The following is a 22500-nucleotide window of genomic DNA, read 5'->3' as shown; positions in this document are numbered from 1 at the left end:
ATATATATACATATACATATATATATACATATACACACATTATATATATATATATATATATTTTTTTTTTTTCAGACTAGTTTATTTTCAACCTGTTCCCATCTACATCAAATTTGCCAACCACATTCAATGACCTGAACACTGGCATCAAGCCCACTCTTTCACACTGATCTTTTCGTGATGACAAGTCTAAGCCTTCTAGTATTTCCTCATACACACAGCTTATCTGCAAAGCTGGGAACCACTTGGGTTGCTGCTTTTTGTATTATCTTCGTAATACACGGAAGACACCATCCAGCATTGAAACGGTACCAACACAGAATAAGCCTGGCTGCACTCAGTGACCCAGATGCAACCATTACACAGATGACACAACACTTAATACTACAATGCCCCACACAAACAATCCCAACACAACATAATATATCCTCCCTGACTGACGTGTGAATCTGCCCAGAGGTGCTGGTAACATGAAGGCCAGGTTGTCTGCAAGAGAGACCTGGAGCAATAGGTTGATTGACTGTATTATCTTGATCTTAATTACATATTTCATTTTGTGCATGTACCATACAACTGCTGCATATTTGGAGGAAGAAGCCTTTGGTAAATGGTAGATTTTTTCTCATCACTTAAAATATCCTTCACATTCTTCAGTAACCCATACTCTGCCCCAAAATCTTACAAACATGTTTTTAAGGTCGTAAGTTATCCTTAATCAACATTCCTAGATATCCTATTTGCCTTTATAACTGTTTCACCTCTCAATGAATTATTCAAATGAAATTGTCTTTGACACCTTCAACCACTTCTGGTTTTCAAAACAAATCCATCTTCAAAACAAATCAAAACTCCAGGAACTCCAACATCCTACAAGCCACTCTCAATGATGTCCACCATATCCAAGGTGATGGAAAGACTACTGCAAAAAGGAGCATAAATAATCTGCCAACCTCTTCAAACTACTAGGAATGGAGGGCCACTCCAGTACATGTAATCCTCAACAAATGTTAGAGGGATTTAACAAGCTAATACAAAAGAACCCTGAAACTACAGACAATGGAGCAACGGATTTCAGTGATTACCGACAAATTCATGAAAAATAAGATTTAGACCGAAATATGAAAATTCCCATGGATATATGACAACTGACAATTACCAGCAATTCTGATGATATTGCTTTTAGTTACTATTGGCATAAATAATTTGTGCCATAGTTTGTAATTTTTAAAGCATTTGGCCACATCAATATCAAGATAATCCCTTCGGAACCTGAAGGGATTTCTCCCCATCTTCTCTTTATCTGTACGAGGGGATGGAGAGAGGGGGTAGCCAATTAAATGAAGCAGCCTTACTGTGGATGTCTTGCTGCATTGCTTCTGACCCAGGGCAGTGAGAGAGATGCAGGGATGACCCATCATCCAAGAGGAGCCAAGAGGAAGGGAGGGGTGGTGAATAGAAGTGGGGTACGTGGGGATGAAATGGGTGGTAATGGATTTATACCTTTTGACTCTGATTACCTCCTTTGTAAGGGAAAAAAAAAAGCCCATGGTGTATGTATATAATATCAAGATAATCAAGATGTGATACACTACTGACAACTCTCAGCTTGACGCAAGCTTTGAGATGCCATGAACTACTTTGCAGCTCAAGTTGTCTGTCAAGTCAACAGGGGTATCAGAAATCTTAATATCTTGATAGTGATGGGCCCACATGCTTTCAAATTTATAGATATGATATGGTACAATATTAACAAGAGGGAGAGAGGGAGAGAGGGAGGGAGGGAGGGAGGGAGGGAGAGAGGGAGAGAGGGAGGGAGGGAGGGAGGGAGGGGAGGGAGAAATGAACATGATGGGTTAACCATAATGACAGAACTGCCTCATAACTCGGGTATTTTTTGGGAAGATTAAAATATACATACGTATACCAAGGGAGGTAGCCAATTATCAAAGGCATAAAATCTACTCCCACCCATTCCATCCACATACTCCACTCCCATCCACCCCCTTCCTTCCCTCTTTTCTTGGCTCCTCCTGGATGATGTATATTGATGTGTTAGTCCTAGTCCTACTCCTATTACTCAATATTCAAGATAAGTCCATCATGAGACTTCAGTTAGTTCATTTCCCAAAACAAACAAAAATACGTATGGCATCTCGAAGCTTGCGTCAAGCTACGAGTTGTCAGTAGTGCATTACATCTTAAATCTCAATACTGATGCAGCCAAATGCTGTAAAACTAAGATACAATAAAATATAGCACAAATAATTCAGTTATGCACATATCAATAAAAAACAATGAATATCAGAGTTGTAAGTAACTGTTGGTAATTAGTGCAACCCTTTATTTATATACGTTACGCTCAACACATTGAACCTACAGACAAATAGCTTCGACGGACCAGTAGTCCCACCTTTAGTCCAAAGTTTCAGGGTTCTTCTGTACCACCAGAAAGAATTGTTATGGTGGCAATAGACACAAGGCATTTAACAGTTTCCAGGCACTATCCAAAAAAGATCACAAAAACAGACATCTACAGCAATAACAAGAAATGGCTAACAAATTTCTTTGCTGGTATACTGTGTAGAGTATCCCAAAACAATCAAATATGTAAGACCAAGATTGTACAATTGAATCCCCCTAGAGACAATCCTCGAACTTTTCAAGTCATCTTCACACACTAGATCTACTGTAGAGCATAACACAATCACTTGCCTAGGCTGTAGGCCTGACAATAATTACCAAGTACAACCACTACAAAAGAGATACGAATACTCACATACATATACCAATGGCTCTTTCCCCCTTTCAAGGGAGGTAGCCAAAAAACAGACATAAAATCCACTTCCACCCATTTCATCCCCAAGTACTCCACTCCCATTCACCCCACTCCTTCCCTCTTATGTTGGCTCCTCCTGGATGAAGGGTAATCCCTGCATCTCACCCAATCCCCTGGGTCAGAGGCAATGTAGCAAGACAGCACATTCATTTAATCAGCAACTCCCCCCTCTCCATCCCCTCATGCAGAAAAAGAGAAGACATGGGGAAAAAATCCCTTCAGGCTGCATCAAAAACATCAATCAAACATACTCCCTCCTCCCCATCCCCCACCCACTCCCTTCCATGCTCCTTATCATCCATACACAATACATATTCAACCCTATCTTCTGTCTTCTCCCTTCCTTCCACAACAGACATTCCCCTTTCCCAATGCCCCTTTTACCCCATCCATCCATCTCATCCTTAGTTGCCCCCTCATGTTCACTCCCTCCACCTCTGCCTTCCATACCTCTTTTACTAATCTTTCTTTTGTTAAATGTGAAGGAGGAAAGGGAGGGAAAGGTAGTTGCAGTGGGAAGTGCTGAGAAAATGCCAGTGATGAATGAGGAAAATGGAGAAGAAATAAGAAAAGATGAGGTGAAAGCAGTTATTATAATGATGAGAGCAGGTAAGGCACCTGGGTTGCATGGGTGTCATGTGGAATGTCTAAAAAAGGGAGGTAAAGTGATGGACTGGCTGGTGAGGTTGTTTAATGTTTATTCAAAAGAGGGTAGAGTGCATATGTAGTTCCACTTTACAAGGGATAAAGGACAAGTAAGTTCACTATGTACATATTTATCTATAACAGTTGTTATATTTTGCATTTCGCCTTGTTTCATATCCGGTGTTAGAAAGAAAATCTTCCAACTAAAGGCATAAGTACACTGGCAATTGGACTGATAGAACTGATCAAATCATGACCAGGTTTGATACAGCAAGTCGTACACAACACGCCAGATCGTGACATTGGGAAGGTGTGCAAAAGAAGGAAGTTGAAGATAGATGTGGGTAAAAGTAAGGTGATATGATGTACAAGGGGAGAAAGTGGCAACAGACTGGAAGCGAGTATTAAGGGAGAGAGAGTGATGGAAGTGGATAGTTTTAGATATTTTGTTGCAAATGTGGTGGGAAAGGGAGGAGTGGTGGTGGAGATAGAATATAGAATGAGAGAAGCGAGTAAATGCCTTGGTAGATTAAAAAGTGTAATGAGAAATAGACATTTGGGAATGGGTGCAAAGAGGAGATCCTATGAAGGAGTAATTGTGCCCACAGCACTGCATGGGACAGAAACATAGAACATAAGAAAAGAAGAGAGGAGTTTGAATGTGTTTGAGATGAGGTGCCTGAGAAGTATGATAGGGGTTACTAGGCTGGGTAGAGTGAGAAATGAGGAGGTGAGGAGGAGAATGGGGGTGGAAAGGGAGTTGGGGGATAGGGTTGATGAAAAAGTATTGGGATGGTTTGGACAAATGGAAATGAGTGAAGAAAGATTAGTAAAAGAGGTGTGGAAGGCAGAGGTGGAAGGACTGAACATTAGGGGGCGACCTAGGATGAGATGGATGGATGGGGTAAAAGGAGTATTGGGAGAGAGGGGAATGTCTATTGAGGAAGGACGGGAGAGGACAGATGATAGGGGTGAATGGAGAAGGGTTGTGTATGGATGATGCTGTGATGCATAAGGGGGAGTTGGTGGGGGAGGGGGAGTAAGGGAGTATGTATGAGAAATAAATTGACGCTGCTCAAAGGGATTTCTCCCCATCTCCTTTTCTACGTGAGGGGACAGAGAGAGGGGGTCAATGATTTAATGAAGTGGCCTTGCTGTGGATGTGCTGTGTCTTGCAACACTGCTTCTGACCCAGGGCAGTGGACAAGATGCAGGGATGACCCATCATCCAGGAGGTGCCAAGATAATAGGGAGGGAAGAGGGTGGAGGGGAGTGGAGTATGTTGGGGATGGAATGGGTGAGAGTGGATTTTAGGCCTTTGTTTTTTGGGTACCCCCCTTGTAAGGGGGAAAAAGCCTTTGGTATATGTATGTATATGAAAAATGTATTTCTTCACATCCTTTCAATATTTGGTCTTCGTGAATTTACTTCCATGACCTCTTAAAGCCCTCCCATCTTAAATCAGGAGATCTCTTCTATCAATACAATCTATCCCCTTTAGCGACCTGAACACTAATCATATCACCTCTTTCTCTTCGATCTTTCAAAGTTGGTAGACCCAAAACTTTTAGTCATTTCTTATATGATTCATTTGCCAGGCTGGGGACCAGTTTGGTTGCTGCCCTTTGCATTCTCTCAATCTTGCTTATATCCTTCACTCTGTGTGGGGACCATACTACTGACATATATTCCAGTCTTGGACATATCAGGGTTTCGATGAGTTTTTTCATCATCTCTTCATCCATATAATGGAACACCACTTTAATCTTCTGTGTGTGTATGTGTGTGTGTGTGTGTGCGTGTGTGTGTATTTACCTACTTTAATCTTCTGTGTGTGTATGTGTGTATATAATCAAATCCAGCATTCCCATTGTCTCAAACCTGGATCTTCAAGATCAGGAGTTGTCTACCAGGTTTGTGACATCGTAACTGCTGAATTTGATTATTTGAAAGACATCACCGAAACTAGTGATTTGTTCCATAATACATTCATATGTATATGTATAACCATACACACACACACACACATATACACATGTATTAAAAGCAACATACCATCCTGGTCCTCTGTTTGCACAAAAAAGTAAGAAAACTATTCAGAAAAGTATGCAGTCACACAATCGTAAAAGAATTAATGAACAGAACACCTATTTCTACAGGCACAAAAATCAACAATTATGTTGTATGGCTAGGTTAGTAAAAAAAAAAAAAAATTAAAATAATAAATTTAAAGGAAAACAAAAGGAACAAATTAAATCACATGGCCAGATTACTATTTCCTGCATACAATCAAACCTACCCTTTTGAGGCACTGCTCAGCCACATAATGGAAAGAAGAAGTAATTACAATAAAGTTCTACCACAACATCTATGACATACTTTGGAAAAAATAAATAAATCAACAAGATAATAAAAAGGCATTCAGTATTAATGTACACATGTAATTATACAAAGTAAATAGTCTCATTACAGCTTATTTAACCGTCATATCAACTATAAGAAATAAGTGCATTTACAAGTCTCATAAGAGCAACATGGTACCATAATTAAGTACTTCCAACCAGAAATTGAAATAATAATAATAATACAAGGCCAATATACAAAACCTCACCTGTATAATGAATGGGGATGATACCACGGTACAGGTGACACTGGCGGGCAACCTGTGGGAACCTGGTGACAGCAAGAATTGGACATCGGGGGCGGTACTTTGACACAAGGTGGGCTGACCGGCCTGTAGTAGTGATGACAATAATAGCTGAAGCCATGGCTTTAAAGGATGCCTCAACCGCAGCGATCGCTGTTGTGTGAGTGGAATCCGTTGGCATTGCCACCTGTTACAAATTAAAAAATATTTTTAAGAAGTTACCTATACAACTGATCTCCTTTAATGCAATATACAGGCAGACCTAAAAATAATTAGAGTAATGTCCTTTGTGTATGGCTTGTCATTATCCAAATTTGCCACTATCTGGAGTGGGATGGGTAGGTGTGAAATGGGTGTGAGTGGGTTCCTGCCTTTTCACTTGGCTACTTCCTGTATAAAGGGGAGAGAGCCCTTGGCATATATTGATGGTGCATGTTCTATTGGTGGTGCTTGTGAAATGTAGTGTGAACAGTGTAGTATTTAGGGTTCTGGCAACAAACTGTGTTCCCGTTATTTTCTTGTGGTGTTCTATGGGGAGGACTTTGGAGCAGTCCAATTTTGATACAACATAGACAACAGTCTAAAGTTTTATCCCAGAGATATCTATGGGAGGTTACAAGGATTGCTGCAAGCCACTATGAGACTGCAGGTACTGGTCTCCACCTTGTAAAATTCAGTTAATGAATGACCGCTTTCCACCTAAACATGCTCCAGCATGTTTAGGTGAAGGTGGGCCATGCCTATGTGGAAAAAGAGAACAGACCTTGAGCCCTAGGATTTCTCCTAAGGCTTCCTACAGGAGTGAGGAATGTCTACACTGCACTGTGACAGGCTGCAACAATTCATGAAGATTGTGGTATGCATGTCAATATAAAAAAAAAATTCCGCTATAATTATACATACTCATACTATTACTACTACATCACTACTCCAAAAATGAATCAAGAGTTAGATTTTTTTTTCTTTCTTTTTTCCAGTCCCAAATAAAGCCCCACTTTTATAATCGAACCTTACCGTATGTGCAAGTTCACTGAAGAGCTGTTTGTGCCAAAGTGATGCTTCTGCTTCCCTTGCAATGTTGGCCATGGTACGCACACACACAACTGGGTAGTCTCCTTTGGCAGTTTCTCCAGACAGCATGACACAGTCGGCTCCATCAAGAATGGCATTGCCTACATCAGACACCTCTGCACGTGTTGGTCTAGGCTTCTTGACCATGGATTCTAACATCTGCGTGGCACAGATCACGGGCTTTCCTACCTACAGAATACAAGGAACAAACTTGCATTAATCTCACTGAATATATATGAATAATCTAAAATAAGGTTTAATTATGTCTAAAATCAATGGAACAACCAAGATTTTTTATTCAAACTTTTTTAATGAAACTATGAAACCTTTTTTTTTTAGACACTGCATGGCATCCATCCAGACCAGGTGCCTTACCTACTTTCATCATCTTAACTGCCTTCACTTCATCCTTCCTTATTTCTCCTCCATTTTCCTCACTCATCACGGTCATTTTCTTAACATTTCCCACTGCAGCTATCTTTCCCTCCCTATCCTCCTTCACATTTAGCAACTCCTTAAAATATTCTGCCCATCTTCCCCTTACTGCCTTCTCTTCTATTATCATCTCTCCATCTGCAACTTTTACCTTTTCTTCTCTACTTGATTCACCTCCTCTTCCTCTCTTAATTTCTTTCCAAAACATGTTGTGATGGATGAGGTGGAATGTGCGAGCAAAATTTGACACAGCCCAGGGATTTCTCCCCGTCTTCTCCTTTTATGCATGGAGGGACAGAGAGAGGGGGTCGCCAATTTAATGAAGCGGCCTTGCTGTGGATGTGCTGTGTCTTGCGACACTGCTTCTGACCCAGGGCAGTGAACAAGGTGCAGGGATGACCCGTCATCTGATAGGTGCTAAGATGAGAGGGAAGGTGGAGGGGTGTGGAGTGTATTCAGGGATGGAATGGGTGGGAATGATTTTATGCCTTTTCCTTTTTGGCTACCCTCCCTTGTAAGGGGGAAAAAGCCTTGGTATATGTATGTATGAAACCAAATTGCTCTACCACACTTTCTATTCTTAACAAGAAAACCAGATAATTTCATAAGAGGTTGAAACAAATTTATTCATATCCAGGGCTACACAGTAATTTTTCTTTCATAATTTATTGAGGTATATTTCAGTCACAAGTAAAAATATAGAAAAGGGAATATATGGATTTTACAAATTTCATTCTGACAAGCAGCAGACATTTTCTCCTAGTTGAGGGAATATCACTTTTGTAAAGGAGTTATAGGGGGATCCATAAGGTTACCAAGACCTATAATACAATGACCATAAAAATACTGAGAGAATAAATAGTAACAATTAGGTAAACTATCTTTTACAGATATGTTTGAAGAGGAAAAGGAAAATTATGAAGCAAAAGTTGTAGAAAAAGATGTAGAAGAAGAGTAAAATCTCTACTCATAGAGGAATGATACTACTTTTTGTATTATGACTATTCCTCCTTTATGTTGTTCCCTTGAAACTATCCTTTATCACTTGGAGTCTACCTTGTCATTTCCATAAGGGAGGAAAAAATTCTGCCTCCGTGGTTTCCTTGAGAGTTGTAAAAGGTGACCAAGTGGGATGCAGTAATGAGACCAGGGGTCCTGCTCTCTATATACTCATCCTAAAAGAAGCCCTGGCATACGAGGTATCTATGAAAACTCCAACCAGAGCCCTAAAATTTGGGTCATTAAATGTGAGAGTAAAATGGATGATTAGTAGTCTGCTTATGAGAAGGAAGATGGATGTGTTAGCATTAAGTGAAACTAAACTGAAAGTGAGGAATGGTTGTAAGTATGCAAATGTGGTGGGCAGAGTTTCAGGAATGATCTGGGGGTGAGTGGCTTTGTTGGTAAGTGATGACATAGGATACCATGCGAGGGAGCGGAAGGAAGTGTCTTCAAGGTAAATAAGGATGAAGATGAAACTGGGATGGGAAAAGTAGTTTTTGAGTACATATGGACCTGGTAGTAAGAAAAGTTTAGAAAAAAAAAAAGTGTATTTAGAGTTTTGGGATGATTGTAAATCTAATGATGTCAGGGATCTAATGGCTAGAGTAGGGGATGAACCAATAGATGGCATAGTAGGGAAGTATGGGGTTCCGGGTACAAATTGTAGAGATAATGTTGAAGATGTGTTTGGAAAGCAAGTTGAAGAGAGCTAGCACAGCGTTTAAGGAAGAGGTAAACACAGAATGTATTTGGGTGGAGATATGCAGAAAAAAAAAAGTTTATTATCAGAGTTGTATATAGGCCTCCTAACCTTAGTATAGAACAGATAACCTTTGTTTCAACAAATTCAGAGGGCATCACAGTACAAAAATATCAAGATCATGGAAGATTTTAACCATAGAAGCATTAACCCCTTCCATACGGTGCCGCACACGTAGGCGTCATGGACTTGGATCTCGGTGGCAGCAGCCAATGCCAGCCGTACGACGTGTCGTAATAATACTCGTATCATAAAATATAGTCACCGCTTATATCGATCGTTCTCTCTTCACCCGTGAATTTTGATAACCATAGAAAATGCGATTACAAAAGAATTAGAAAGAATGTCATTATGGAGGGGCGACTACAATAAATATAATCAAGACGCCGGTATGGCAGCCTCGCGAATACACTCGCTCCCCATGACGCCTACGTGTGCGGCACCGTATGGAAGGGGTTAACTGGGTAATTTTAGATCAGGAATTGCACAACTTTTTAGATATGATACAAGATAACTTGACTAGTAAAAGAGTTATGGAAGACAGATGTGGAAGGAGTGAAATGAGGGGGCGACCTAGGATGAGATGGATGGATGGGATAAGGGACTGGGAAGAGGGGAATGTCTGTTGAGGAAGGACGGGAGAGGACAGAAGATAGGGGTGAATGGAGAATGGTTGTATATGGATGATGTTGTGATGCATGAGGTGGAATGGATGGGGAGATGGGGGGTGAGGGAGTGTGAACAAAATTTGACGCAGCTCGAAGGGATTTCTCCCATGTTCTTCTTTTCTGCATGAGGGGGCGGAGAGGGGTATCGCCGATTTAATGAAGCAGCCTTGCTGTGGATGTGCTGTGTCTTGCAACACTGCTTCTGACCCAGGGCAGTGGACAAGATGCAGGGATGACCCATCATCCAGGAGGTGCCAAGATAAGAGGGAGGGTAGAGGGTGGAGGGGAGTGGACTGTATTAGGGATGGAATGGGTGGGAGTTTTTCATACATACATATACAAAGGCTTATTCCCCCTTCCAAGGGAGGTAGCCAAAAAGGGAAAGGCATAAAAACACTCCCACCCATTTCATCCCTAAATACACTCCACACCCCTCCCACCCTCCCTCTCATATGAGCACCTCCTGGATGACGGGTCATCCCTGCACCCTGCCCACCCCCCTGGGTCAGAAGCAGTGTCGCAAGACACAGCACATGCCTTTGTTTTTTGGCTATCTCCATTGTAAGGGGGGAAAAGCCTTTGGTATATGTATGTACAAGATACATACATACATACATATACCAAAGGCTTTTTCCCCCTTACACGGTGGGTAGCCAAAAAGAAAAAGGCATAGAAATCACTCCCACCCATTTCATTTCCTATATATTCCACTCCCCTCCACCCTCCTCCCTCCCTCCTATCTTGGCACCTCCTGGATAACAGGTCATCCCTGCATCCTGTCCACTGCCCTGGGTCAGAAGCAGTGTCGCATTATGAACATGAAAAAGCTGTAATAAGTGAAATGTCATACTAATAAAGGTTCTGTCCTCATATGGTGTTTATTTCGGTATGCTTGTCCGCAACTACCAATTTCATACAATAAAAAAATTACATACTTAAGTGAAATAATCAATTGACATGACTTCTTCAATCCTTTATCACAACATCCCCTAAATAATTAAATTTATGTTTGGCTGCAATAAGAGCTGTAAAGATGACACTGGTGCAAAGGGGATGATCAAGAGTCTTCATACCTGTACATGATATTCCCTTCAATGTATAGAAGTATGGCATTTAGCCAAATAAAATGGCCAAAAGGCATCACCTAAGGAATGGAGTAATGATTACAGAACCATATCAATCACAGGCAGACTGACCTTATTGCACTTTGCAAGCATCTGCTTTTGTGCAATGAAGACTTTCTCAGCTGGGATCTCGATGCCAAGGTCACCACGAGCAATCATGATGCCATCACATTCGCTGATGATAGAGTCAATGTTCTTGCAGCCCTGGTGGTTCTCGATCTTGCTGATGATTTTGATGTTCTTTCCCTTATCCCCTGTTTTTGGAAAAAGTTCAATCAATGAATAATTTAAACAATCTTGATCCAGTGCTTTTTTCTTCCAGTGAAAAATAGATGTCTTGATTTTCACCAACTGGAAACCTGCAGCTCCAAACTGGCTGACATTAATCCCTGTGCCTTTCCATCCCTAGTAAGAAACTGAAATGATGTCTGTGTTGTGCAGGCAATTGTGCAGGCAATTTTTACATCACTGGCTTTCAGCATACCAGTAATATAAATTAGTTTCAATGTATACCTACCAACCCTCCAACCATATGGGGTATTAACTGCACAGGGTATAACATTCAGCCAATACCACTTTGGAGTGACCCTATGGACCACAGTCACACATCATTTGTTTATGTTAAAAGACAGAAGTAACAAAGTTACGAGTTACAATAAGCATTGCATCATTCCTCTACTCATACATGAATGATGCTACCTTTGAACTATAACTGTCCCTCCTTTGTGCTATTCCTTTCAAATGGTCCTTTATAATGTCGATGACTATACATTTTATATCCCCTGTGGTCAGAGGAAAAAAATAATTCTGCCACTCTGATTCCTATGAGTAGTAGAGGGTAACAAAGTTGGAAGGAGTGATAGGACTAGGGACCCTGCTCCCTGTATGCTCACCCTATGAGAAGTCAAAACATAATAGGATCTGGTTGGAAACTCCAACCTGAACCTTAACATTTTGATCATTAATTGTGCATACTTGTGGTACAGGTGAAAATACAAAGGAAGAGATTGGCAGTATGTTTGTGATAAGATGGATGTATTAGTGTTAAGTGAAACTAAGTTGAAAGAAGGGTCATTTTGAGTTTGGGAGTGTGATGTGAAGAGTGTCTGTAGTGATGATGGGGCAGAGGGAAGTGATAAGAAAGCACATGAAGTAGATGGAAGTATCTTCAAGGTTAACATGGGTGAAGGTGAAACTGGGATGGAGGATGTATATCTATGTAGGCACATATGGACCTGGTAGTGAAAAGAGTATTGAGGAAAGGAAGGCTTTTTGGATAGATTTAAATAAGTGATTAGATTTGGTAGGAATATCAATGTGCTAGTGTTGGGGGATCTCAATAGATGTAGTAGGGAAGTTTGGAATGCCAGGTAAAAATTACAGAATTGAGTTGATCTTGGAGATGTGCCTAGAGTTGATGACAGTGTTTAAGAAGAGTCAAGCAAAAGTATACATAAAAAAGGGTAGTGGATGAAAAGAATTTGATAAGGCATTAAAGAACTAAATGGTGGTATTCAAAGGAAGGATAGGAAGAGTTTTGGATGTCCATATTCTTGGGAAAGATGGTGAGGGAGTGTCCAATCATTTTCTGGCGGAAAGTAAGTTGAGAGTAAAGGATTATGAGGAGGAGTTAAAGGGTGGAAGTTACAGAGGTGCTTAGATCAAGCAATTTGAATGAGAAGGAAAAGAAGAAGGAATACCACAAGAAGATGAGAGAAGTGTGGAAGGTGGTGAGCCATAGAATAAGAGGTAGAGGAGGAATGTGTACATTTCAAAGAGAAAGTGACAAAGAGTGCAAATATGGTATGTGGAACAAGAAAGATGGGAGGAAATACAAAGAAGGTTTGTGAGTGGTGGGATGATGTGGTGAAAATGGTAGTAGAAAAGAAGAAGTTAGCTTATGTGGACTAATTGCAAAGTAGAACTTGGGAAAATATAAAAGGTACAAGATAAGTGGGAAACAAAACATAGGATAAGGGAGGCAAAGAGGAGACCAGATGTAAAATGGGGTAGGAGTATTACAAAACATTTTTATAAGAACAGAAAGATGTTTTGGAAGGAAGTGAAGATACAGAGGGGGGGGGGCAAGTCAGGTAGAGAGGAAATGGTAAAGATGCAAACAGACAGTTGTTAATGGAAGTGATGGTGGTACGGGAAAGATTGGTACAGTATTTCAGAGTTGTTGAATGTGAAGGTTAGGGAGGGATTGATTGTGAAAGTGGGAGGAGCTTAGAAAATGAATGTAATAAATAAAATTCTAAATACCTATCAAACCCAATCCTTATCTATCATTCTATCACAAATCATTCCTGACAATGTGCAGACAAAATTCTTGCCAACATTTAATTCTATACATGCATATACATAGGGCTTTTTCCCATTTACAAGGGAGGTACCCAAAGTCAAAAGGTGTAATTCCACTCCTATTCATTTTATCCCCACCCACTCCTCCCATCACCACCTCTCACTCCCTCTTTTCTATCATATACATTTAATTCTAATTTTATAAAATATCTCACAAGAAACTAAAACCTGAACTTATTAAAAAAATTCTAAGTCTACAGTCCAACTACTAAAGTAAATCTAAAAAATTTAAATCACTGTCACCAAACTTAAAACTATTTGGGCAAGACCCTCTACCATTTACTCACCCAGCACATCCCTGATTTCCTTCACACCTTCAGCATTTCTGATGAAGGAAGCAAAAACCATGTCAACATCTTGCTCGACACCAAACAGAAGGTCACCATGGTCTTTCTCTGATACCGCTGGAAGGTCAAACTGGCACACCTGGCAAGTTCATTCCCTTCTTGCTCCCAAGAGTGCCACCATTCTCAATGGTACAGTCAAGGTAATTATCACCTGCAAAGTCAAATAAATGATTACTCATAAAGTTGTTAAGGCCCAAATCTAAAAATATGATCATCAGTGAACTGGTATGCCTACTATGTAGATCCCTTCGGTGCAATACATTAATTTTTCCTGTTCTAACTACAGGACCAAGGATGGGTACCTGCAAGATGGATAGCAAAGCTGCCCATTTTCAAAAACATGTCAAACCCCTCACCTCCATTAGAGGGGCCAGTCCTGAGGAGCTGGCATTATCAACTTCAACTGTATTTCTTACACTTTTCACACGTTGAAAGCTGACATCCAGCAACTGCTCTCCTCTCCCAACCACTTTCAGCTGGTGACACAGAAATAGTCCCACAATGATAAAAGAGAAATGTCTGAAATTCCTTTCAATGAGAGATCTGCGAGAGGTTCTGAGGACCATTGCCAGCCGCTGTGAGGCTGTGGGTTTTCCCACTTAAAGAAATTTGAAGGCAACAATATATTGTTTCAGTTAATACCTGGCAATTATTCTGCTGAGGAGTAAACTTGGGACACATCACACTCAATCCTAATTCTGTTTTGTGAAATGATGCAAGATATTTTAAATAAATAGTTCAGTTACTCACCAATATCCTTTACAACAACAGAAATGAGCCCATCATCAATGAAGACTCGGTTGCCTGGTTTGACAACCTTTGTAATATTCACGTAGTCTAAATAGAGCACCTCATCACTGCACTTCTCAAAGAATGATGTATCTGTAGTAAGTCTGATAGTGTTACCACGTTTTAGTTCAACTTCAGCAGAGCCATCCTGTAACCAAGAAACCAATCAAGTTTTCCACTTTTATCACTAGTGAGTAACTTCACAAAATATATGCATACCTATGATCCAGAAAAATAATTCTAAATTATACACACTTTATTGGTTCAAGAACTACACCTACTAATGATGAATAGGTTGGATGCCCTTCACTCAAGGTTAAACTGAAAAATATAACACAAACAAGCACAAACAAGCACAAACAAATACACACACACACACACACACACACACACACACTAAAGACGTTCTTCCAGAATGCAAACTGGGAAAAATTCTATATGGAAGAGACAACAGTGGAAGAGAAATGGAACATACTGTTGGATAATTACAATGAAGGGGTAAACAGGCATGTAACAAGACAAAAGCGAGAGAGAGAGTACATTAAATGTTGGTTCAACAAAAAATGCAGCGAGGCAAAAGACAGAAGGGACAAAACTTGGAAAAGGTGGAGAAAAGACAAAAAACAAAGCAAATGGCAAATTTATATAAACTATAGAAATGAGTATGTTAATGTGAGAAGAGAGGAGAAAAGGAACCATGAGAAGGATATTATAGATAAATGCAAAGATCAGCCCAAGCTATTCTACCGGTATGTAAATGGTAAACTTAAAACCAAACAGGAACTAGTGAAACTACGCCAAGGAAATATAGAATACACAGAAGAATTAGAGATGGCCGAAATCATGAACAACCACTTTAAATCTGTCTTCACCAGAGAGAAAATACAAAATTGGGACGTAGATAATAACAAACATTCTCCCCACATGAGTGAATTTACATCACAAAAAGAAATATCAGAACATCTATCAAAATTGGATGTCAGAAAATCACATGGCCCGGATGGAATTGCAAATTGGATTCTAAAAGAATGCAAAGAAGAGCTAACGGACAAAATACACATCATAATAAATAGCTCACTCAAGGAAGGAAAGATACCTAAGGACTGGAAAAATGCTAACATTGTACCAATATATAAAGGGGGAAACAAGGAGGAACCCACCAACTATAGACCAGTATCACTAACAAGCACTATAGCCAAAATTTGTGAGAAAATCATCAAGAATAGATGGGTAAAACACCTGGAAGATAACAACATATTAAACCCAAGACAATTCGGGTTCAGACAAGGTAGATCATGCACCACAAACTTGATATGCTTCTACTCAAGACTAATAGACATAGTGGAAGAAAGAAACGGATGGGCTGATTGTGCATTCCTCGACTTGCAAAAAGCATTTGACAAAGTACCACACAGAAAACTACTAAAAAAACTGGAACACATAGGAGGAATACGAGGGAACCAACTAAAATGGATGGAGGACTTCCTGACTGGAAGAATGATGAGAGTAGTACTCAGAGAAAAATATTCAGATTGGAAAGAGGTGATCAGTGGAGTACCGCAAGGATCTGTACTGGCTCCAATAATGTTTGCTATCTATATGAATGATATGGACGAGGGCGTGAACTGTTACATGAGCTTCTTTGCTGATGACGCCAAACTGTTAAGGAAAGTAGAAACTGATAAGGACTGTGAAGCACTGCAGGAAGATCTGAATAGGGTATGGAACTGGAGTCAGAAATGGGAAGTGGATTTTAATACTAAGAAGTGTAGCATAATGGAGTTTGGAAAGAGCAAAAACAGAATATAAAGAAAATATACAATTGGAACCAAGGAAGTAAAGAAAGTAGGATCCGAAAAAGACTTGGGAGTTATCACAAACGACTTGTCCTATGATACACAGATTAACAAAATTGTCGGGGAGACTTACAACTTGCTAAGATCAATAAAAGTGGCTTTTGCTTACCTGGACGAAGACATGATAAAAAAAATATTGGTTACATTGATAAGGCCTAGACTAGAGTATGCGGCAACATTGTGGTCCCCCAGTACCAAAAAGAACAAAGAAAATAGAAAGAATCCAAAGAGCAGCTACAAAAATGGCACCTGCACTTGCAAACCTATCATATGAGGAGAGATTGGCTAAACTGGAGCTACCGACACTGGAGCAAAGAGAGAGAGGCGACCTACTGACCATCTACAGAATCATGAAAGGCACAGAGATACTTGATAGAGAAGAACTACTAAACTGGGACAAGAGAAACACAGGAGGACATGGAAAGAAATTAAGAAAACATAGCTATAGAAGAGAACTGAAGAACAGTTTTCCACATAGAGTTTTAGACACTTGGAACAAACTGGATAATGAAATAGTAAGTGCAAAAACCATTCACGAGTTTAAAAGCAAACTAGACACAGAGATACAATGGCGGGACAACACGAGCATAGCTCCCCTTCCTGCAAAATACAACTAGGTAAATACACACACACACACACGTAGCTCCCCTTCCTGCAAAATACAACTAGGTAAATACACACACACACACACGTAGCTCCCCTTCCTGCAAAATACAACTAGGTAAATACTAAGTAAATACACACACACACACCAATCACGAATGAACATAATTCATGACATCACTGTGGAGTGGACGGCACCACGGGAAGGTTTTATGAGAATGACTGAAGTAGATGATGTTTTGGGGATAGGATCAGTAATTTTCATCACAGTATCATCTATACACAGCCATTCTCCATTCACCCATTCTTCCTTCCTTGCTCAACAGACATTCCCCTCTTGCTCAAAGTCCCTGTCACCCAATCTCACTCTCTGTTATCCTCTGAAGTTCCCTCCATCCGCCTCTGCTTTCCACACCTCTTTTTACTTATCTCTCTTCACTCATTCTTCACTCTTTCTCTTCCCTTCACTCTGCATTGCAACTTCATAAATCATTTCCATCAACATACCCCACTGATGAGTCCAGTTCGGATTTCTGGTCCTTTCGTGTCTAGGGCCACTGCAACAGGATAGGAATGTCCAATCTTTTGTGAATAGACCTTGGCAGCTTCCCTCACATTGGCAATGGTTTCTGCATGGTACTCATGGGTACCATGGGAGAAGTTCATGCGTGCAATGTTCATTCCTGCCTCCATCATCTCCACCAATTTGTCCACATTCCTTGAGGCAGGCCCTGAAAAGAATTAATAAAAGTTTAGCAGATAAAAGGAACCCCCCACATTTTATGATGGTATGCATGATTTAGGTATGGGGTATTACTGAATAAAGAGTACTGGAGGACTAGCATACATATGTATACCAACTACTTTTTCCCTCTTACAAGGGAGATAGCCAAAAACACAAAAGCATAAAATCCACTCCCACCCATTCCATCCCCACATATTCCACTCCTATTTACCCCCTCCCTCCCTCATATTTTGACTTCTCTTGGAGCACTAGCAGGGGCTGGTTAACACATATACCAACAGCTTTTTCCCCTTTACTGGTGTGGTGGTGTAGTGGTGCAGTGAAGTGTTGTGTTGTATTGTGTAGACATGTGAAGTCATGTAGTGGTGTGGTGGTGTAAGGTGTGGTGTACTTTTGTGGAGGTTTAATGGTGTGGTGAAATGTTGTGGTGTGGTGGTGTAAGGTGTGGTGTACTTTTGTGGAGGTTTAATGGTGTGGTGAAATGTTGTGGTGTAGTGGTGTGAAGTGGTGTGGTGCAATTTTGACATGGTGTTGTGTGGTGGTGGTGTTGTGTGGTGGTGGTGTTGTGCAGTGGGTGTTGTGTGGTGTTGTGTGGTGGTGGTGTTGTGCGGTGGGTGTTGTGTGGTGTTGTGCTGTGGTGATTAAGTGGTGTAGTGGTGTAGTGGTGAAGTGGTGTATTGGTGTAATGGTGTGGTGATGTAGTGGTGTGGTGTAGTGTTGTGGAGGTGTAATGGTGTGGTAGAGTGCTGTGGTATTGTGGTGTAGTGGTGTGGTGATGTAGTGGTGTGGTGATGTAGTGGTGTGGTGATGTAGTGGTGTGGTGATGTAGTGGTGTGGTGATGTAGTGGTGTGGTGATGTAGTGGTGTGGTGATGTAGTGGTGTGGTGATGTAGTGGTGTGGTGGTGTAGTGTTGTGGAGGTGTAATGGTGTGGTGTAGTGTTGTGGAGGTGTAATGGTGTGGTGTAGTGTTGTGGAGGTGTAATGGTGTGGTGAAGTGTTTGGTGTAGTGCTGTGAAGTGGTGTAATGTGGTGGTGTAATGTGGTGGTGTAGTGATGTGGTGGGGATGTAGTGATGTGGTGGGGATGTAGTGGTGTGGTGGTGGTGTTGTGCGGTGGTGGTGTTGTGCGGTGGTGGTGGTATTGTGTGGTGGTGTTGTGCGGTGGTGGTGTTGTGCGGTGGTGTTGTGCGGTGGTGGTGTTGTGCGGTGGTGGGGTTGTGCGGTGGTGGTGTTGTGCGGTGGTGGGGTTGTGCGGTGGTGGGGTTGTGCAGTGGTGGTGGTGTGTGGTGGTGGTGTGTGGTGGTGGTGTGTGGTGGTGGTGTGTGGTGGTGGTGTGTGGTGGTGGTGTGTGGTGGTTTAGTGGTGATGTAATGTAGTGGTGCAGTAGTGTGGTGGTGCAGTAGTGTGGTGGTGCAGTAGTGTGGTGGTGCAGTACTGTGGTGGTGGTAGTGGTAGTAGTAATTATCATTATGACATACACATCAACTTCATATCAAGTGTACAAAGTTGCAGGTTACCAACCAATGGTGCAGATGATGCCTGAGAGACGCTTCGTGGATGGGGTGGAATCGATGTCGAGGGCGGCCATGTGGTCCACCTGCGTGAAGGCATTGGCTGCCTCCAGCTGCATGGGAGCAACGTTTGTCATCTGCAACACAAGAGGATGGTTAACCAAAGAGTCGTCAACTGATGAAGAGATTCTTTATACATATGCAGCCATAGTAAGTACTACCCGTAAGTATTACAGGCTGAATTAGTGTAACAGATACGAGATATAGATACACAGAGAAGATAGACACTCAGGAAGGAATAGAAATAGAAATAGAAATAGAAGAAGAAGAAGAAATAGAAGAAGAAGAAGAAGAAATAGAAGAAGAAGAAGAAATAGAAGAAGAAGAAGAAGAAATAGAAGAAGAAGAAGAAGAAATAGAAGAAGAAGAAGAAGAAATAGAAGAAGAAGAAGAAGAAATAGAAGAAGAAGAAGAAGAAATAGAAGAAGAAGAAGAAGAAATAGAAGAAGAAGAAGAAGAAATAGAAGAAGAAGAAAAAGAAATAGAAGAAGAAGAAAAAGAAGAAGAAGAAATAGAAGAATAAGAAAAAGAAGAAGAAATAGAAGAAGAAGAAATAGAAGAAATAGAAGAAGAAATAGAAGAAGAAATAAGAAGAAATAGTAGAAGAAATAGAAGAAGAAATAGAAGAAGAAATAGAAGAAGAAATAGAAGAAGAAATAGAAGAAGAAATAGAAGAAGAAATAGAAGAAGAAGAAGAAATAGAAGAAGAAATAGAAGAAGAAGAAGAAGAATAAGAAGAAATAGAAGAAGAAATAGAAGAAGAAATAGAAGAAGAGGGAGAAGAAGAAGAGGAAGAAGAAGCAGAAGAAAGAAGAAGAAAAAAGAAGAGGAAGAAGAAGAAGACGAAAAGAAGACGAAGAAGAAGAAGAAGAAGAAGAAGAAGAAGAAGCGGAAGAAGAAAAAGAGAGTAGAGTAGAGAGAGAGAGAGAGAGAAGTGGGGGTGAGAGAAAGAGGGGGGGTGAGAGAGGAGAAGGCAAAGAAGGGAGAAAGGGAGAGAGAAAGCGAGGAGGAGAGGGAGATGGGGAAAGAGGGAGGGAAGAGAGGAGGATAGATGGAGGGGAGGGAGGGAGGGAGGGAGGAAGAGGGAGGGAGGGAGGGAGGAAGAGGGAGGGAGGGAGGAAGAGAGATCGAGGTGAGGGATGGAGGAAGAGAGATGGAGGTGAGGGAGGGATGAGGAGAGATGAAGGGGAGGGAGAGAGGAAGAGAGATGAAGGAGAGGGAGGGAGGAAGGAAGAGAGAAGGGGAGGGAGGGAGGAGGTAAGAGAGAAGGGGAGGGAGGTGGAGGGGAGGGAGATAGGTAGGGTGGGAGAGAGAGAGAGTGGAGAGAGAGAGAAATGTGGGGGATGAGGAGTGAGAGAAAAGTGAGGAGTGAGTGTGGAAAGAGCGAGGTCGACAGCATCGACTGAGGTAGAGGACTGTGAGGAGTGAAAAAGAGAGTTGCGAATGAGGAGTGAGGAAGAGATCTGTGAGGAGTGAGGAAGAGATCTGTGAGGAGTGAGGAAGAGAGCTGTGAGTGAGAAGTGAGGTAGAGAGCATTGAGGAGCGAGGGAGAGAGGAGCGAGAGATCACTGAGGTAGAGAGGAGTGATGGAGGGAGGGCTGAAAGATCACTGCGGTAGAGAGGACGGAAGGGAGAGAGAGGAAGGAAGGGAGAGAGATAGAGAGGAGAGAGGGAGTGTGAGTGTGCGAGTGTGTGCGTGCGTGTGTGTGTGTGTGTGCGCGTGAGAGAGGGAGGGAGAGAGAGAGAGAGAGAGAGAGAGAGAGAGAGGGGAGAGAGAGGGGGGAGAGAGAGAGAGAGTGAGAGAGAGAGAGAGAGAGAGAGAGAGAGAGAGAGAGAGAGAGAGAGAGAGGGAGGGGGAGAAGGAAAAGGGAGAGGAGGGAGGGAGGGGAGGGAGAGAGGGAGGGGAGGGAGAGAGAGAGGGAGGGGAGGGGGAGAGGGAGGGGAGGGGAGGGGAGGGGGAGAAGGAAAGGGAGAGGAGGGAGGGAGAGAGGGAGAAGAAAAGGGAGAGAGGGAGGGGAGGGGGAGAAGGAAAGGGAGGGGAGGGGGAGAAGGAAAGGGAGAGGAGGGAGGGAGAGAGGGAGAAGAAAAGGGAGAGGAGGGAGGGGGAGAGAGAAAGGAAATGTGAGAGAGGAGACGAAAAACGGAAAGAGAAAGTGGAGAGGGTGAGGGAGAGTGAAAGGCAGAATGAGGGATGGAAGGGGAATGAGGGAGGTAGAATAGGATAGGGTGTGTGGGGTAGGGTGTGTGGGGTAGGGTGTGTGGGGTAGGGTGTGTAGGGTAGGGTGTGTGGGGTTGAGTGTGTGGGGTAGGGTGTGTGGGGTAGGGTGTGTGGGGTAGGGTGTGTGGGGTAGGGTGTGTAGGGTAGGGTGTGTAGGGTTGTGTGTGTGGGGTAGGACGTGTGAGGTAGGATCTGTGTGGCAGGGTGAGCAGGGTTGTGTGTGTGGGGTAGGATGTGTGAGGTTGTGTGTGGGGGGGTAGGGTGTGTGTGGGGTAGGGTGTGTGAGATTGGGTGTGGGGTTGGGTGTGTAGGGTTGGGTGTGTACGGTTGGGTGTGTAGGGTAGGGTGTGTGAGGTTGTGTGTGTGGGGTAGGGTGTGTGGGGTAGGGTGTGTGAGGTGTGTGTGTGAGGTTGGGTGTGTGTGGGGTAGGGTGTGTGGGGTAGGGTGTGTGGGGTAGGGTGTGTGGGGTAGGGTGTGTGGGGTAGGGTGTGTGGGGTAGGGTGTGTGGGGTAGGGTGTGTGGGGTAGGGTGTGTGGGGTAGGGTGTGTGGGGTAGGGTGTGGGGGGTAGGGTGAGTGAGGACGAGGAAGCAAAGGAGAGCAAACAAGGAGAGTGAAACAAAAATTGAGGGTCATTAATATAAACTGAGCACAATAGTGAAACCGATTCGTTATTGGATAACAAAATTGCGGGTAAGGTTATGGAAAAGGTGGAGAGAAGGGTCTACACAGTGTAAGGAGTTCATGGTTTTATAGTTCGAGGGGACTTCGTCTGTTCGAAACCTGTGGGGGTCGAGGGGGGGGGGGGGCAAGTGGACGAG

At 42.2% G+C, this 22500-nt stretch overlaps 1 protein-coding gene across 1 annotated transcript in view; it reads right to left on the bottom strand.

The window, feature by feature from the left end:
* The window catches only part of LOC143040342 (pyruvate kinase-like), a gene marked incomplete at its 5' end in the record, with an annotated part of 60486 nt that extends 40946 nt beyond the window's left edge, over positions 1 to 19540 (bottom strand). Inside the window, 9 exon segments of the mRNA XM_076211304.1 lie at positions 442 to 486; positions 6093 to 6315; positions 7143 to 7388; positions 11261 to 11442; positions 13840 to 13966; positions 13968 to 14050; positions 14650 to 14836; positions 17655 to 17878; positions 19414 to 19540. Of these exon segments, the coding sequence (XP_076067419.1) occupies positions 442 to 486; positions 6093 to 6315; positions 7143 to 7388; positions 11261 to 11442; positions 13840 to 13966; positions 13968 to 14050; positions 14650 to 14836; positions 17655 to 17878; positions 19414 to 19540 (1444 nt within the window).
* Between the last annotated feature and the right edge of the window lie 2960 nt (positions 19541 to 22500).

This window comes from Oratosquilla oratoria, chromosome 28, assembly GCF_046742065.1.
Source record: "Oratosquilla oratoria isolate Oo_2021 chromosome 28, ASM4674206v1, whole genome shotgun sequence".
NCBI lineage: Eukaryota > Metazoa > Arthropoda > Malacostraca > Stomatopoda > Squillidae > Oratosquilla > Oratosquilla oratoria.
Note: the sequence above shows the minus strand (reverse complement) of the source record. Positions and strands in the feature narration are given on the sequence as shown.